At 53.2% G+C, this 18,207-nt stretch overlaps 1 protein-coding gene across 3 annotated transcripts; it reads left to right on the top strand.

Moving 5' to 3' along the window:
- Window positions 1–1,015: 1,015 nt before the first annotated feature.
- Window positions 1,016–11,963, top strand: LCMT2 (leucine carboxyl methyltransferase 2). 3 transcript variants are annotated; one of them, XM_089513128.1, is made up of 14 exons: window positions 1,016–1,058; window positions 1,149–1,297; window positions 2,828–2,909; window positions 3,016–3,202; window positions 3,578–3,734; window positions 4,225–4,414; window positions 4,571–4,678; window positions 6,945–7,035; window positions 7,966–8,229; window positions 8,314–8,529; window positions 8,790–8,887; window positions 9,555–9,742; window positions 10,775–10,910; window positions 11,516–11,963. In XM_089513128.1, exons 1-14 carry the CDS (start codon window positions 1,026–1,028, stop codon window positions 11,681–11,683), a joined length of 2,067 nt encoding a protein of 688 aa, XP_089369254.1. In that variant the 5' UTR covers window positions 1,016–1,025; the 3' UTR covers window positions 11,684–11,963. The 3 variants fall into 3 exon arrangements, with proteins under 3 accessions (XP_089369254.1, XP_089369255.1, XP_089369252.1); XM_089513129.1 differs by having other exon boundaries at window positions 1,016–1,297; window positions 3,578–3,705; window positions 4,292–4,414; XM_089513126.1 differs by having other exon boundaries at window positions 1,016–1,297.
- The last annotated feature ends 6,244 nt before the right edge of the window (window positions 11,964–18,207 follow it).

Raw genomic sequence — 18,207 nt, 5'->3', positions numbered from 1 at the left:
ATCTCCAGGAAAAGAGATTCCAGCTCAACATTAGGAGGAACTTCCTGAGAGTAAGGGCTGTTTGACAGTGGAACAAACTCAGAGGGTGGTAGAGTCTCCTTCTTTGAAGGTTTTTAAGCAGAGGCTGGATGGCCCTCTGTCCGAGATGCTTTGATTGTGAATTGCTGCATGGCAGAAATGGGTTGGACTGGATCAGGGCCCTTACAACCTTTTCTAACTCCAGGATTCTATGAAAAAGGATGTGGAGAAACTGGAGCATGTCCAAAGGAGGGCAACCAAAACGGTGAAAGGTCTGGAAACCCACCAAGCTCTGTGAAGACTTAGGTATCTGGGTCTGTTTAGCCTGGAGAAGAGACGGTTAACTTAAGAGGTGACATGATAGCCCTCTTTAAGTATGCGAAGGGATGCCATGTCATGAGGAGGGAGGGAGCAAGCTTGTTTTCTGCTGCCCCAGAGTCTAGGACCGGAAACAATGGATGACAGCTCCAGGAAAAGAGATTCCAGCTCAAGATTAGGAAGAACTTCCTGAAGGTAAGAGCTGTTCAATGGGAAAGATGGTGCTGCCTCGGAGGGCGGTGGAGCCTCCTTCCTTGGAGGCCTTTAAAGAGAGGGCTTGGACTGGGAGTTCCTGCATGGCAGAAGGGGGTTGGGCTGGAGATTCTGTGACTTCGCAGGAGAAGAGCAGCCTTCATATCGAGAAATGTTTGGGGGCCGCAGCCTAGCCTCCCTGGGTGGGAAGGAAGGAAGGAGCCCCACAGTCTCTTCCTGGGAACAGCCCCTTTCCCCGCCTCCTCCCTCCCACCAGCTGTGGCCCTCTCAGAACTACGACTCCCATCAGCCCTTTGCGTTGGGCGCTGCACCCGGGGCTGCCGGGAGATGAAGTTCTGACGGCTCTTCCGCCCGAACCGGAAGTTGCTATGGCCATCTCCGCCTCTCCCGTCTCTATGGTGGCGAGAAAGCCCGCTGATTGGCCGCGGGCGCAGAGGCGTTTCCGGTACTTCCGGTTTCGCTGGAGGCCGAACAAGATGGCGGCGCTCTCTTCCTCTTCCTCGGCGCCGGTGAGTTCCCTCCTCCCGCTTCCCTCCCCGGGGCTCCGGCCGCCTCTGACGCCTCCCTCGGCCCTTCCTTCCTTCCTTCCCTGCGCTCAGGTCCGCGGCACCGGAGGCAGCAGCGCCGCCAGCAAGAGGTCCGCCGCCGCCGCCGGATACACTTCGGACCGCTTCGCCGAGCAGCTCCTGCCCCGAGAAGGAGGCGAGGCAGCCCGGAGGCCCCGACGCCGCGCCCCCGCCATCCACCGGTGAGGGCCCCCAGCCCCCTTCCCTTCCCTTCCTTCTCTGCCCACTCCTTCCCTGCCTCCTCCGCAGGACCCTCTCTCTTTTCTCCCAAGGCTGGGGCTCAGGGCCCTGGCAACGCTAAGAAGACACGCTCCTCCCTGCAGCTACGCGTCTAAATAGGACCGAGTGGCTACGATGATCGGGGGAAAGCCAGGCCGGAATCGTAGAAGAGCCCCCAGCCCCTGCTTCTGCCAGGCAGGAACCCACAGCCCCTCCAGGGGCGCCCCGAGGCAGACTGGCAGCCAGTGGGCAGCTTCAAGGGGGCCTTGTGTGGTCTCTGGAACCTGGCTGCAGCTCTTTGGATGACGTTTCCCAACACTCTTCAAAGGCCGCCCCACATAGAGGCCGGGGCGGTAGTCCAGACGGCATGGAACCAGTCCAGATGGGACTTCCCCTCCCTCCCTCCCTCCCTCCCTCCCTCCCCCAGGAGCCCCACTTCTTCCCCCTCCTTTCCCCCAGGACCCCTCCAGAGGCCCCACTTCTTTCATTCCCTCCCTCTCCCTGGGGCCTCCTTCCCTTTTGTGACACCACTCCCCTCCGTCCTCCATGAGAGCTGTGTGTCTCCTCTTTCTCTCCCTCCCTCTCTCCCTCCAGTCAGCCTGCCTTCCTTCCTTCCCTCCCTGGGACCCCACTTCTTTCTCTCCTTCCCTCCCTCCCCCCCCCTTGGGGCCCCCTTTCCCTCCTTCCCTCTGCTAGAACTTGTCTCTCCCTCTCCCACAAGAGCCCCACTTACTATTTATTATTATTATTATGATGCTTTATTTATATAGCGCTGTAGGTTTGCACAGCCCTGAACATACCAACAATAAACAAGATAAGAGTAGACCTGCCGTGGCGTAAAATCTAAGAAATAATAGCATAATCCATATAAATAACACATAACAATACAGGAAAGGGTTCAATAAAATAGGCAACAAATGAAAGACGTCAAGTAGCAAATACTTCTTTCTTCCCCTCCCTCTCTGGGGTCCCCTTCCCCTCCCTCCCACCAGTGGCTTTTCCCTCCTTTCCCCCAGAGCCCCTCCTTTCCTTTGCCTTTTGGGGACCACTTCCTTCCCTCCCTCACCCATGAGGGTCCCTTTCCCCTCCCTCCCATGGCTCATTTCCCTCCCTTTCACTGGTGGACCTTCCCTCTTTTCTCCCCCAGAGCCCCACTACCTTTCCTCCCTGGAGCCCCACTTCTTTCCATCCCTCCAACTTGGGAAACCCTTTCCCTTCCCACCCTTCTTCCCTCCCACCAGTGGACCTCCTCTCATTCCCTCCCCACAAACCCTACTACCTTTCTTCCCCTTGGGGACTTACCTCACTTTCAGAGCCCCACTTCTTTCCCTCCCCCCAATACCTCTCTTTTCCTCCCTCCCTCCCTCTCTGGGACCCCACTTCACTTCCCATCAGGGGCTTCTTCCTTTATTCCCCCCAGGTGCCCTCTGGGGGATTTCTCTCCTCTCTCTGCTCATCTACCGCCTCCATTTCTACCCCATCTTGCTTTGCAGGGGCTACTATATCCGTGCCCAGGCCGTGGACCACTGCCTCCGAGCTTTCTTGCAGCACACTGGAGATCTCCCTAGCAGGCAGGTAAGTTGTGTGGGGAGCAGATGGTGGTGGGTGGCCAAAGCTGGCAGAGGGGCAAGTGGGGGAGGGTCTAGTGACTGCCACCCCCATTGCCTCTTCCCTGCTGCAGGTGGTGTCACTGGGTGCAGGCATGGATTCGCTCTATTTCTGGGCCAAGGATGAGGGGCTGCTGGCCAGGACCCGGTTCTTTGAGGTAGACTTCCCAGAGGTGGCAGTCCAGAAAGCCAATCTGGTTGCCCAGAAGGAGGAGCTGGCCACCCTGGCTGCAGGGACTGACATGTCTCCGCAGGAGTCTGGTAAGGAAGCACAGAGCCTGATGAATGGGGACCAAGGAGTGGGGGCTGGCTGGCTTTCTCAAGCCCTCTCCTCATGTGGCAGCCGAACCCACCTGGCATGGTCTTTGGAGCTCTGGTGAAGGGGCTTCTTCCGCTCTTTTCCCCTTCTGTTTGTCTGCACAAGGGACAGTGTTAGAGTTCATGTAAACCTGTCAGTATTTTCCCTCCTGCTCCCTTCATGCACTCTGCGTGCATGAAGAAGGTAGGATTCCGAGGGGTTTCACCCACCTCACTGCAGCCTGTGGTGTGGACACAGAGCATGCTGTCTCTGGTCTCGTGTCTGAGGGCAGTGGTGGGCAACAGTGTTTGGGATAGCGGTGCTGCCTCTTCCCACAGGAGCGGTCAAGTTTTCAGGAGAGGACTACACGATTTTGGGAGCAGACCTCTCGGAACTACTGAGGCTGGAGGAAGCAATGCATGAGGCCAACCTGGACCCCGAAGCCCCCACACTGATCCTGGCAGAGGTAGTGCTCACCTACATGGAGGTGGAGAGGTTTGTGAAGAGGCATTCTTCCTCTGGTACGCTTGGCTGCCATATGTAGCCTGTGGGTTCTCATAAGGAGAAATTCTTTTTCTGATGACAAGGCTGGAAGAAGTGTTTGTGAGGAGAAACGGTTGCGTAGGGTGTGAGAGGGCTCACAGAGTAGTCCCATGGGTAAAGTTTAGCCCTTCTCACCCAGGGCTGACATCCCCACTCAGCCTGGGCAGCCTTGGGCAGTTCACACTCTCAGCATGAGAGGAAGGCAGTGTTAGCAAATATTCTCTGCATTATAAATCTTTCCAAAATCTCCTACACTATGTTAGTTAGACTAACTTGAAGGTGCACAAGAGCAGAGGCTGGCCTCCCCTCCTTAGTTGTCTGGAGAGATGTGTGGCCCTCCCAACCCAGTGTGGCCTCTTGTAGTGGTGGTCCAGGCTGGAACCAAGTACGGTTGCTCCTCCATTGCCTGCTGTCCCACCCAACCTCCTTTGATGTTTTCCAGGTCAGATGCCTTGATCCACTGGGTGGCTGGCTTCTTCTCACAAGCATGGTTCATTTTGTATGAACAGATCCATCCTGATGATCCCTTTGGGCGCATAATGCAGAACCACTTCAATAGGCTCCAGTCCCCACTACGTTCCCTCGTCTACTACCCAAACTGCAAAGCCCAGCAGTTGCGTTTCCTCCAAAGGGTGTGTATGGGGCTTGGACTGGCTAGTGAGGACTGCAGGGGCATGGGGGAAGTGTCGAGAGTGTGGGAAAGAGGTGCTGTCCTTGTGGCTGAGTGGCCAATGCTGCACGGGGAAGATCCCAGGGCTTGTCCTGAAATGTCCTGCTTTCCTTCACAGGGCTGGACGGAGTGCTGTGCCATTGATATGAATCAGTTCTATGGCTCCTTTGTCCCTGGAGAGGAGCAGCAGAGGATCCGGGCCTTGGAGCCCTTTGACGAGTTTGAGGTAATCTGATGACAGTCTGCCTGTACAGTCGGCCCTCCTTATACGCGGATTTGCCATGCGCGGATTTGAGCATACGAGCATGGCAAATCCGGAAGTTGTCCCCAATGGCGGTGTGCGTGCACGCGCGCCACCATTGGTGACAACTTCCCTCTCCTCCCCCCAACTCTTTCCCTCCCTCCCTCCCTCCCTCCCTCCTTACTTACCTTTTTCGCGGTGCTGCGTCGCTGCCGCCGCCGCCTCAGCCATAGCAGGGGAAGGCCGGGTGGGGGTTTTGGAGGCCAAGAAGCCTCCAGCCTGCCACATGGCCTTTCTGCGGCGGCAGCAGCAGAGGACCAGCGCCAGAGGCCTCTTCGGCCTCCTCTCCACCGCCGCCGCCAGCACCTCTGTGCAAGGGCCGGGTGATGGGCTGGAGGCCTCTTGGCCTCCAGTCTGCCACTCGGCCCCTACATCGAGGTGCTGGCGGGTGGCGGTGGAGAGGAGGTGGAGGACAAGCGTCTGAGGCTTCTTCAGTCTCCTCTGTGCCGCTGCCACCGGCACCTTCGCACAGGGGCCGGGTGATGTGTTAGAGGCCAAGAGGCCTCCAAGACCCTCACCCGGCCCTTCTGCGGCAGCAGTGGCGGTGAGGAGGCCGAGGAGGCCTCTGGCACTGGTCCTTCACCGCCTTGGCCTCCTCACCACCGCTACAGCCAGGGGAAAGGCCGGGGTGCTGCTCCTGGAGGCCTCCAGGAGCAGCACCCGGCCTTTCCCCCAGCAATGGTGGCGGAGAGGAGGAGGAGGAGCGCCGGGGCCTCTTTGGTCTCCTCTTCACCACCGCCGCCAGCACCTCGATGCAGGGGCCGAGTGGCGGACTGGAGGCCAAGAAGCCTCCAGCCCACCACCCGGCCCTTGCATAGAGGTGCTGGCGGCGGCGGAGAGGAGGCCGAAGAGGCCTCTGGCACTGGTCGTCCGCTGCCGCCAAAGAAGGGCCAGGTGGCAGGCTGGAGGCTTCTTGGCCTCCAAAACCCCCACCCGGCCTTCCCTCCTGCTACGGCCAAGGTGGTGGCAGCAGCGACGCAGCACCACGAAAAAAAGGTAAGGAAGGAGGGAGGGAGGGAAGGAAGGAAAGAGTTGGGGGGAGGAGAGGGGACAACGGGACTTGATCATATGCGGATTTTGGTATATGCGGGGGGGTCCGGAACGGATCCCCCGCGTATACCAAGGGCCGACTGTATATCCCTTTTTCCTCCCTCCCTGTTAGAGTTGGATTTAGGATGCAGTGTGTAACTCTGGGTCCTGGGGGCTCCCAGGCCTGAGCAGTACAGTCTGAGCCTGTGGTTGTTCCTCAGGGCTGGGCCTTCAGGTGAGCCATTCTCCTTCTCCTCCTCCTCGAGTGCAGGCATGCCCCTTCTCTTCCTCTGCAAGAGCTGTACCAGGATGTGGGCAATGTGGGATTCTTACCCCAAAGGATTCTGCAGAGGGGCACTTGGGTGGGGATCTTCTGTCTGTGGGAAGGAGGCAAGGCAGGCCTGCCCAGGCAGCTGGATGAGAGGGATAAAGCAGCTGACCAGGACCCTTCCCATTCTGGCCATCTCTTATCCTGAGATAGCTTCCATGACAAAGGGGTTGTGAGCTCAGGCTAGCCTGGGTCCCACATCCTGGCGTTTGTACAGTTCTGTTCTGCCTGGATCACTAAATCCTGATCTCTCTGGTTGAGATGCACCTGATGCCTTCCAGAGGCCTGCGTGGTATCCGTGTTTTTTGTAAAATGTAGAGACCTTGTGTGCCTCTGTCTCTGGAAATGGTTGTGGTGCCAGCAGACAGGGAAGGGAGCCTTGTGTTGAACTCCTGGCCCAGCAGTTGGGAGGAATCAGGGATCCTGTGAGCGCAGGTGAGTCTGTTGGCATGGGAGGTGGAGGATTGTGCTTTTGCCTCCCACCAGCCCCATTGTCTCCAGGAGTTGCTCAGCTGCAAAGAAGTGCAGCTGTTTGTCAGAGAAAGACCTAGGGAGCACACTGTATTCTGCCAATGAAGCCTTTTGTGGAAGGTTGCTTCTTATTTGTTTAATAGCCTGTGTTCCTGCTCTGTGCAACCAGGAAGCTTTTAATGGAATTATCTAGTGGAGTTTCTGTTTTAATCAGCCTTCTTGGCTGTTTTGCAAGGCTGCCAATTCTGATTGTTCCTGTGCTTGTCTGTGATTGTGGGAATCTCTCCCCAGACAGAGAGAGTCTGGGAAGCTGAGGGAGCAAAGGCCTCTTCCTGATAGCATCCCCCCATTCTTTACCTGCAGGAGTGGCACCTGAAATGCTCCCATTATTTCATCCTTGTTGCCTCGAAGGGGACATCCCTTTCTCTGGCTCCTGTTTTTTCCAACACAGAAGGTAAAAGCACAGAACAAACATTTCCCTTCTTTTATTATAAGACAGAAAATGGGTAGACACTGTCATGAATTTTGTACTGTATATTCTACCATCTATAGATGGTAGACTCAGTCTAACAAGCCACAGCTGCTGCCCTGAGCCTGCAAGACCTGACCAGGGTTGTTGATGACAGGGTGACTTGGAGGTCTCTCATTCATTGGGTCACGTTGAAGTTGACTTGTAGGCGGCTAAGAACAACAATAAATTGAATCAGTTTGTCAGTTTATTTAATGTTATATAAACAATTTAATGGCCTCTATAAGCAGGAAGGTTTCCCTTCTCAAACCCTTGTTTGGTCGCCAAAGCAGAAAACTAAAACTTGTTCTCAAATCATGTGTTTGCTGTTTAAATAAATAAATGTTGTGGGGTCCAGAGCCTTTTAAGGATAGCATGCTGTTTACTCAAGAGACCTACTCTTCCAAGTTCTGGTGATTCATTTGAGGAGGGATTTTTACTTGGCCCATGCTCAAAGGCTATCTTGGCTCAAGACTTGCATAGCAGAGAGCTAGGTCCTGATATAGAGCATGGTGGCTGATGTCAGCACTACTAACTCAACACCAGGCATCATTTTCTTTATTTCATTTGGTCAGGGAAATCTAAAGGATGCCCCTTGTCCCTACCAATCATCTTGTTTTGAGGCAATAGTATCAGGACAGAGGAAGGGTGGAGGCAGTGGCAGGGGGCTTTCAGAGGGCAGCTTGAACATTTCACAGGGCTTTGTTGTCCTACTCTGAGCAGTTCACTTTTCCTCTGGAGTTGCTGTATGGGCATGCACATGTCCAGTTTGTGCCTCCAAGGGATGGCTCCTGCCTTCCTCCCTGGGAGCAGGACTGGCTCCTTTGCCTGGCTGCTTGTTCCAGCAGTAATGCAGCCTTGCCTCCATGCCTGCAGCCTTCCTGACTCATCAGGAGCCCACTTTTGTTGGGATGGTTCCCACATCGATCTGCGCAACAGATGCAGGAGCTTCTGGCCTGAGGCGGTATGGCCATCGCTCTGTGTTGCTTTCTCCTCATGTGGTCCTGACCGTGGGAGGATTTGGTGACCAGGATGGGCGTCATTGCCGTCTGACTCAGCTCCATCTCCTGATCAAGCCCAGAAGGGATGCAGCCTGGGAGAGTCGTACCCTCTGCTTGGCCCAATCTGGTGAAGTGTGGGGTAAGCAGCGGGCTGTTGGCTAGGATGGAGTGGGTGCGTGGGTGACGTACTTGGCTCCTCTCATTGATGCCTTTCCCTCCCTAGATGGTCGGCTCTTCCACACATTGACGCTCCTGCAAGCAGGCTGGGCTGTTGTGATGGGGGGCCGGAGGTCGCCAGTGAGTCCTGCCCCGGCGGCTTGTCGCTTGAGTGTGTCGGAGGCTGGTGGCAGCCCTGTTGTGGAGCTCATCCACCTACCACCCATCCAGGGTCTGGCCTTGCCCCGTTGGAGGCATTCAGCTACTGAAGTTATACATGAAGGTAGATGGGGGGCCCTAACGTATCTAGGGGGAGTCTTGATGGGGGCAGCTTAGGCAGGGGAGGGGTGAGTTGGAGGGGTTTCCTCGACTTCCCTTCCTTGATGATCATCTCTGCCAGTTGCATGTGGTGGTGGGTCAAGCAAGCAGGCAGGTTGGTGTGATGGGGATCCCCCCCCCCCCCCCCAGATGTCTTGACTGGATTTTGACTGCTCTCCGGTACTGAACAGGGTAGAGGGCAATGCAAGATCGGTTTCCTTCCAGGTGAGACCTATCTCTTTGTCTATGGTGGTTGCAGCTCCAGGCAGTGCGTGCTGGCAGACTGGTGTTTCCTCTACATGGAAGAGATGAGTTGCCGCCAGGTAGGGAGCTGAACTCAGCCTTTTCTGATCTGAGTCAGTCAGTTTGGTGGGGCAGTTAGAAAGTTGGTTCAACACCTGAGAGTGGTGGGCTTAGTTTTCTGTTGCCGACTATGATGGGGACCTTCCTTGCACAGCTGTGCCTCCTCTTGTGGACCCTCTCTGCACACTGCAGGCACCTGACATTAGCCCACACTTGCCTGAGCATTTTCCTTCTCTTCCTGCCCTGGCTCTAGTCTTATCTAAAAACAGCAGCATTTTCCTCCTTACGGGCCTCTTACATCAAAGCGAGATTGGCATCTAGCACACTTTTTGGGTATCAGATCAGACCACAACAGCAAAGAATTCTACCTGCAGGTGGGTGGGTGAGGGAGCAGCAGGTGAAGGCTTGGCCAAACCAAGCAGGACTGATAAGGACACGACTGACATCCCACTTCTCTTGGAGTTTCTTTTTGTGTATACCTGCATGGCAGATTGGGGTTGAACTTGATGGCCTTTGAGGTCTCTTCCAACTTTGTAAATATGTTCTATGATTCCTTGAGGCATCATCCTGGCCGACCCAGGCCCCTTCATTGCTGCTGATTTGGCTGAGAAGCATGGGGGTCAGGGAGCCCCTGCTTTTCAAAGGGACAAAGTGGGTGACTTGCCCCTTACTTTTCCCTTCTCTTAGGTTCCTATAGACGGCCCTGTCCCAGTTGGCCGACACTCCCATAGTGCCTGTGGCTGGGCAGGTGGAGTGCTCATTGCAGGAGGATTGGATGCTGCAGAACAGCCACTGGGCTCGATCCTGTTTCTGAGGCCAGCTGAGAAGGGATTCCAGTGGCAGTCACTGGAGACTTGCCCCCCGCTCACCCCCAGGTAAGGTGGCAGGCCAGTACCCTCTTCCCTCCACTCAGATGGACTGACTCCCAAGGAGGGTGGTGCTACCGAGTGAGCACAGCCAAGTGGCAGACAGACAGAGCTGTAAATCAGGAAATCTTCTTCATCCTCTGGCCAGTTTCCCCAGCTGCAAGCTCAGTCAGAGGCAGCAGGCAAAGTCCACTCCTACCTCAGCCCTGCTTCCTGGCACATCTACATTTGGGTTGTAACTGCCCATTGCCCAAACGGGTTGTGGGAGGAAGGCCCCTAGTCAGATGGTATTCCTTGAGTGAAGAAAAAACCTTTAAATGTAGCATGAAAACATAGATGGATTGTTCTCTGCAATAATGTTGGCAACAACAGTCCTATGATTAGTGGTGCTGCTGCTATTGAACTATAGGAGAGGAGCTGCCTGCCAAGTGTGAGATGCTTCTTGCAAGTCCTTTTTTTATTTTATTTTATTTTATTTTATTTTATTTTATTTTATTTTATTTAGAGTAATTATATTTTGCTCTTCAACCACAAAGACTCTCAGAGTGGCTTAAACAATGTTAATTTGATAGTTCCTTCCCCTCAGGCTTGTGTTCTTGAGGGTCTCTTTCCTGGCCTGATGCCCTCTTTTCAGAAAAACTCTTAAATCTGCCATCTGGCTGTTGGAGTTTGTGGCCACACTTGCTTGGGGGAAATAATTCATGCAGAAATGGTGGGCAACTCTGGCCTTGCCTTCTCTCACATCTCATAGCCTCCCAGGGTACCCTTTGTGCTACCATTTCTCCCATGGGCTCTCTGGTAGTATGAGAAGACCTGGCCCAAAGCCTGGCCCTCGAGATGCCCCTGTGGCCTCCTCAGCTGAAAGGGAAATGCTTATTTTGACTCAGTGGCAGCCAGAAAAATCTCCAGGGAGATATGAAGCATCCACTGGGGAGCAGTTGGGGCGTTTGCCCAGGAAGGCCAAGAAAAGATGGAACCTTATTGCAGGTACAGCTACTGCCTCTTTGCACCGATCTCCACTTTCCCCTCTTGCCCATCTAGGTACTCTCACACAGCCCACGTATATCGTGGGAAGATGTTGCTGGTGGGTGGAGTCTGGTTCCATGCCCCTTCTGTGCCTGGCGTTGCGGTGGTGGACCTGGCGACAGGGCTGCTGGTGGAGTATTGCATTGACACAGTGAGTAGCATTTGGGTGGGAGGCTACTTCTGGGCCCGCCTTGCCTTTCCACCTCTCTGAGCAGGGATGCCTCAGTGCCCAGCCCACCATAAATTAGACTGCCTTTGCCTTGGGCAGCCTAGGCTGGATTCCAAAGGACCATCAGTGAAATGCCATAATCTCTGTATTGTTCTCTTCATCCCTCTGGTGCTATGCAGCCTCTGAGAGGTCCAGTCCCCATCCCACTGAGTGTATCCATTACTGTAAAAATGAACATGAGTTGAAAGGGACATGGGCCCCTGGAATATAGGGAAGCCATGTACTGGGGAGGGGGGAGGGAGTTGTTGAACAGTGGCTGCAGCTTGGTTGCCAGAGAGCACAGGTGCATGGAGGTGGGATTTAAGGAAGACTCTGAGTGGCTGTACTCACTTTTGAGGCACCAGGAAGGGAGGTGTAGTGGAGATGGTTGGATGCCTTGGCAGTTGAATTGGGGAGTCAATGACCAGGAGAGCAGAAGGGCTATTGGGGGGAGAGTGTGCTTGATCTAGGGTGGCCCAGTCTTTTTCACTCTTCAGCTGCCACTTCCTATGGCTAGCTTCATCACCCTTCTTTCTGTTCCTCTGCAGGCGTCTCTTGAGCAGCCTCTGATGCTCCACAACCACAGTAGTGTCTTCTTGCCAGAGAAGGAAGAAGTGCTGATCTTAGGTGGTGGCGGCAATTGCTTCTCCTTTGGCAGTCATCTGAACCAGCACCCTGTCTACCTGTCCCTTGGCTGTGTCTGGAGCAAACAGTGATGGCTGCTGGCAAATTCAGAACTTGTGGGTCCAGGAAGCTGTTGCTGCTCAGGGAGAGAAGTGCAGGCACTGTCTACCCCTGGGCATCTGTGCCTTTTCCATGCAAAGGCTAGCCTCCTTCAGCAGCTGTCTTTGGCTTAGTTTGGCTGGTGGATGGCCATGTGGCTCGGCCACTGCCTTCCCTTCAAGCACTGTGCTCAAGGCAGCTACCAAGGACGGATTCCCAATAAAAAAGAATCATGTGCAGTGCCTGCTCTGGGATTCTACCAGTTTTACTAAATGTGTGTGTGTGTGTTCCTTTTCTTGAGCAAGTTGCTGGGGTTATTATTATTATTATTATTAATCTTTATTTATAAAGCGCTGTAAATTTACACAGCGCTGTACATACAATCTTTTAGTCAGATGGTTCCCTGCCCTCAGGCTTACAATCTAAAAAGACACAACACAAAAGGAGAAGGGGGTGGTGGTGGGGAATACGATCAGGTCCAGCAGATCTTCTCCACCTCCAAGGCCTGGACCAAGGCAGATGGACACTGGAGGAAGGGCTTGGCTTCTTAATGAATGGTTAAAAGGAGGCTTCCTGGGTCAGAGAGGTTATGATCTGCTCTTGCCTGACACCTAGAAATGCAATAAGTGACATGCAGGAATGTGCACGCTCCACCCTGAATGGGCCATTTGTAATCTGGCAACAGGGGACAGACACACACAGCCTGTTCATTCCCATTAGGTCTTAAAAAAACCAACCCTATTTCATTGAGAATGTTGGAGCCAAACACTGGAGACTGGGGCAAAGAGAGACTTTTAGGGGTCACCTCACTTTTTTTTTGTCTTCTAGGCAAATTGGACCTTCTGATAACAAAGGTGCCCCTCTCCTTTTTTTCTTTCTTTTTTTCTTTTTTTGAGAAGCATGCAGAAATAGAGTCACAAGCTAAGTCCAGTAGATGAAGGGAATGCCTCCAGGGACTAGGACATGGAATAACTGATTCAAACTACAGAAAAAGAGATTCCACCTAAGGCTAAGCATTAGGAAGAACCTCCTGACAGTAAGAGCTATTTGGCAGCAGAAGAAGCTGCTGCCTTGGAGAGTGGTGGAGTCTTCATTGGAGGTTTTCAAGCAGAGTCTAGAAGGCCATCTGTCATGGGAAGTGCTTTGATTGTGTATTCTTGCCTGATGGGTGGTTGGACTGGGTGGCCATTGTGGTCTCTTCCAACTCTGATTCTGTTTTTTTCTGACTCTGGTTGGGTTCTTCTTCAGAGAACTGGCCTTAAACTCGTGGGCAAAGGCCAGGTTGTCTCCCCAGGGAGGAAGTGTCACACCCTTCCCAGTCATGTCTGGAGATAAGCCCTGGGGGCCCAGGAGCTGGACTGGGGCAGAGCAAGCTGCTGGTACCTGCTCAGTTCACCAGGTAACACCAGGAAGCCAGGCTCACTCTCAGGGTGTGGTGATGGTCTACCTCACATGACGGTTGTGAGGATAATGAGCCTCATGTCACTTTGCAATGTGGGAAGACTGCTCTGTTTCCAGACAAGCTGGGGATGCACTGGCTCTAGGGGGCCCTTCCCACTCTATAGCGAGCATCTACATTGTAGAAATGATGCTGCTTGACATCACATTAACTGCCATGGCTCAGTGGTATGGAATGCTGGGATTTGTAGTTTCCTGTGATATTTAGCTTCTATCAGACTTCTGGTGCCCTGACAGACTCCAGTTGGACCTTGGTATCTGCTGGGGCTTTGTTCCAGACCCGCACCCTGATGGATACCAAAATCCATGGATGTTCAAGTCCCACTATATGCAATGGCCTTGTGAAATGTCCCTTATATAAAATTGCAAAACCATAGGATGCTTTTTGGAATTTATATTTTTGGAATATTTTCAAGCTGTGGATAATTGAATCCATGATAGCTGAAGAATCTGTGGATATGGAGGGCTGATTGTACAAATCCAAGGTTTCCATAGGATAGAGCCACAGGACTTAAAGTGGTGTCAAACTGCATTATTTCTACAGTCTAGATGCTTCCTAGTAAGAGTCTGCAAACAAAGAAGTTGTTTTAAGAACAACTATGGTACGAACCACCACTGGTCCACTGCCTCAACCTGACTTGTTATTACTATTATTACTACTATATTTTTGTACCCCACTCCCCCCCCCCCCCGCCAAATTGGGACTGGAAGCAGCTTACAGTCTAAAAACAGTACAATTACAAAAGTGACAATTAAAATGGAATTAAACTATTTAACCTATGCCACAGGGATGCTATTGCAAGAAAATATTGCTAAATATTAAGCAGAATGCTTGAAACAGGTTAAAATATGCATAATTATAGAATCGTAGAGTTGGAAGAGACCCCAAGGGCCATCCAGTCCAACCCCATTCTGCCATGCAGGAAATCTCAATCAATGCATCCCGTGTCAAACAGCTGTTACTGTCAGGAAGTTCCTCCTATTGTTGAGCTGGAATCTCTTTTCCTGCAGCTTGCATCCATTCCTCTGGGTCCTGTTCTCTGGAGCAGCAGAAAGCAAGCTTGTTTCCTCCTCAATAAGATATCCCTTCAAGTATTTAAACAGGGCTACCATATCACCTCTTAACCTTCTCTTCTCCAGGCTGAACATCCGAAGCTCCCTAAGTCGTTCCTCATAGGGTTTCATGGTTTCCAAACCCTTCACCATTTTAGCCACCCTCCTTTGGCTCCAGTTTCTCCACGTCCTTTTTAAATTGTGGTGCCCAGAACTGGACACAATATTCCAGGTGGGGCCTGACCAAAGCAGAATGCACCCCAAAGCCATTGTCTGTTACAACAGAATATAGGATACTCTGGCAAGGTTAAAAAAAATCTAAACTTTATTGTTGCAAAGAAATCGACAGTCGAGAGACAATTACCTGTATTTCAGTTCAAGAGTCCCTAATGCTGACTCCCATTCATGTGTAAATACCATAAATAAATAATAATTATTAAATTATTATAATTATTAAATAATAAATCCTGAGCCTTGTTGGATGCTTCCTTCTCAGAGAGACAAAGGGTTGCAAACACTAAAACCTTTAAGAGAGAAAGGGGAGTTAAAAGGTGACCTTTTCAGGCAGGAAGGAGGAAAGGCTTGCATTACACAGACCAAGGAGCACAGAGAGAGAAAAAAGTCCTGCACTTAAGAAAGTTCCCTCTCTGATTACTAAAATTCACTTCCAGCACCCTTCCCAGCAATGCTTGTTTAAGTCTGCAAGATTCATCCTCTCTCTCAGGGACTGAAAGTGCTCTCTAGGAAGTGGCTTAGTGAGAATATCTGCAACCACCTTTTTGGATGGACAATACTTGATAAATAATAATAATAAAAAAAGTTTTATTTTTATACCGCCCTTCTTACAATCAGAGCGGTGCACAGCATATCAAAATCACAAATACAAATACAATAAAAGTACAATTAAAACCCACATCAAAAACCCCATTCTAGCCAGCTTGCCACTGCTGTCAGAGGCGGGGGAGACTAACTGGAACTTGTGTCTGGGAATGCTAACTGGAACAGGAAGGTCTTTAATTCCTTCCTGAACTGGGCCAGGGAGGTGGCCGAGCGGAGCTCTATGGGCAGCGTGTTCCAGAGGGTCGGGGCGATGATGGTGAACGACCTCCTCGATGTGGAGGCTAGTCTAGCCCCTGGGACCCTCAGTAGCTGCTGCCTAGATGTTCTGAGGGTGCGGGGCGGATTGTATGGGGAGAGGCGGTCCTCTAGGTATCCTGGGCCCAAGCCATGTAGGGCTTTATAGGTTATAACCAACACCTTGTATTGCACCCAGAAGCGGATAGGCAGCCAGTGCAGATCTTTAAGTACAGGTGTAATATGACTGGCCCTGGATGTACCAGTGACCAGTCTGGCTGCCATGTTCTGTACCATTTGTAGCTTCCGGGTATGGTACAAGGGTTGCCCCATGTAGAGCGCATTGCAGAAATCCAATCGAGAGGTTACCAGAGCATGTACTACCGTTTCAAGGTCCCTCTGGCCCAGGTATGGGCGCAGCTGGCGGATAAGCTGAAGCTGATAACAGGTGCTGCTGACCGTCGCATCCACCTGAGATGTAAGGTGAAACAACGAGTCAAGGAGCACCCCCAGACTGTGCACGGAGTCCTTCACAGGAAGCGTGATCCCGTTCAGGACAGGTAGAACCACCGCCATTCCCGGGCCAGGAGAACCTATCATAAGTACCTCCGTTTTCTCTGGATTCAGACTGAGTCAGTTTTCCCTCATCCAGCCCATTACTGACTCCAGGCAGGCCACGAGAGGAGAGACGCCATCGTCGGTCACTGCATCAGTCGGAGACATAGAGAAGACTATCTGGGTGTCATCAGCGTACTGATAACCCCGCGCCCCATGTCTCCGGATGAGCTCTCCCAGCAGTTTCATGTAAATGTTAAAAAGCATGGGAGACAGAATGGCTCCTTGAGGGACCCCAGATATAAGGGCCCTCTTATTGGAGCTCACGTCTCCCAGCTGCACCATCTGGAACCTCCCGGAGAGGTAGGACCGGAACCACTGGAGCGCAGTGCCCCGATTCCCACCTCTGCCAGGCGCTCCAGAAGGATACCATGGTCTATGGTATCGAAAGCCGCTGAGATGTCCAAGAGCACCAACAGGGACACGCTTCCCCTGTCGATGCCCAGATGGAGATCATCGACCAAGGCGACCATGGCGGTCTCAACCCCGTAACCCGCCCGAAAGCCAGTTTGAAATGGGTCCAGATAATCCGTTTCATCCAAGATCGATTGAAGCTGGATTGCAGCCGCCTTCTCGATCACCTTCCCCAAAAATGGCAGCAGCGAGACAGGCCGGTAATTATTATGTACCAGGGGGTCGAGGGAGGGCTTTTTTAGCAGCGGTTTTATAGTGGCCAATTTCAAGCTGGATGGAAATTGCCCATCCCTCAGAGATGTATTAATAATCCGGTGTAACATCGAAGTTACCACCGGTCCCCCCTGAGCCGCTAGCCATGAGGGACAGGGATCGAGGGAGCAGGTTGTCTTCTGAACGCTTCGAAGGATCTTGTCCACATCCTCGGTACTAACCGACTCAAACTGATCCAGTGGAGTCCACGGAGGCTCTGGATGCCTCTACTCTAGGTTCTGCCCTAATGCCGGCGTTAAGACCTTCGCTTATCCGAGAGGTTTTATCTGCGAAGAAGTTGTTAAATTGGTCACAACAGGCCTTAGTAGGTTCAAGGATCTGGTTCAGGGTGGGAGGGAGCTGAGTTAGCTCCCTGACCACCCTGAACAACTCTGCTGGACGCGACTCCGCGGATGCGACACGAGCACCATAGAACGAATTCTTATCTGCTCGTATCGCCTCTCCGTAGTCCTCCAAAAGGCGGTCTAGGAGAGCCTTGTCGGCTAAGCATAGGTGTTTCCGCCAGCGGTGCTCTAGCCGTCGCAGAACCCGCTTCCTTGCCCGGAAATCTTCCGTATACCAGGGCTTACGTTTGGAAGCAGGCCTGAGAGGGCGCTTGGGAGCGATACTGTGTATAGCCCTAGAGAGACCGGTATTCCAGATACCAGTCAGGGCATCAACAGAGTCGCCGTCATTTCCAACCATGTTCCCCTCTAGGGCTTCCTGGAACCTTTTGGGTTCCATCAGCCTTCGAGGGTGGACCATCCTAATAGGTCCACCACCCCCGGGGGGGGATCTGGGTAGAGGCCTTGATTTTTGCCTCCACGAGGAAATGATCCGTCCATGACAGGGGGGAAATATTGGTTATTTCCGCCCACGGATTTTCCGCATCCGTGCAAAAAACCAAATCCAGTGTATTACCCGCAAAATGCGTTGGACCCGAGATTAGGGTTGCCATAATGGAGGACCTCGAAACCGGGACAAATGTAGGACAAGGTTTGAAAATGTAGGACATATTTTTTTAAATTTCCTGGCTAGGAAATTAAAAAAAAAAGTCCTAGATTTTTAAACCTTGTCCTCCTCCTCCTCCTCCCGGCCTGGGAGGGAGCCTAGGCCGGCTCCCAGGCCGAGAAGGGCGAGGGGAAGCCTGGCATCGCGGCGATCGCCGCGGTGCCAGGCTTCCTCCTCCTCCTCCCGGCCTGGGAAGGAGCCTAGGCCGGCTCCCAGGCCGAGAAGGGCGGGGGGAAGCCTGGCATCGCGGCGATCGCCGCGGTGCCAGGCTTCCTCCTCCTCCTCCCGGCCTGAGAGGAAGCCTAGGCCGGCTCCCAGGCCGGGAAAGAGGCGGAGGCTGCTCCTCATCGCGGCGATCTCCGCAAGGGGAAGCGGCCTGCTCCTCCTCCCGGCCTGGGAGGAAGCCTCAGCAGGCTCCCAGGCCGGGAAAGAGGCAGGGGCCGCTCCTCATCGCGGCGATCGCCGCGGTGGGAAGCGGCCTCCTCCTCCTCCCTGGCCTTGCGGAGGCCTTGGAGGACCCCGCGGTCGGAGCTCTGACTGCGGAGCCGCCTCGAAGGCCTCGCTGGGGCCCGGGAGGGAGCGTCTCCACGGCTGGAGCTCCAACCGCGGAGAGCCTTCCCAAGCCTCAGCAAGGCCTTGG

This window comes from Sceloporus occidentalis, unplaced genomic scaffold, assembly GCF_023333645.1.
Source record: "Sceloporus occidentalis isolate IW3139 unplaced genomic scaffold, rSceOcc1.0.p SCAF_2, whole genome shotgun sequence".
NCBI lineage: Eukaryota > Metazoa > Chordata > Lepidosauria > Squamata > Phrynosomatidae > Sceloporus > Sceloporus occidentalis.
This window is presented reverse-complemented; position numbering and strand designations above follow the sequence as displayed.

Coding starts and splice junctions, on each gene's coding strand:
- LCMT2 (XM_089513126.1), top strand. CDS start 1,026: ATGGCGGCGCTCTCTTCCTCTTCCTCGGCGCCGGTGAGTTCCCTCCTC. Junction 4,415..4,570: donor AGTTGCGTTTCCTCCAAAGG/GTGTGTATGGGG, acceptor TTTCCTTCACAG/GGCTGGACGGAGTGCTGTGC. Junction 10,911..11,515: donor TGGAGTATTGCATTGACACA/GTGAGTAGCATT, acceptor GTTCCTCTGCAG/GCGTCTCTTGAGCAGCCTCT.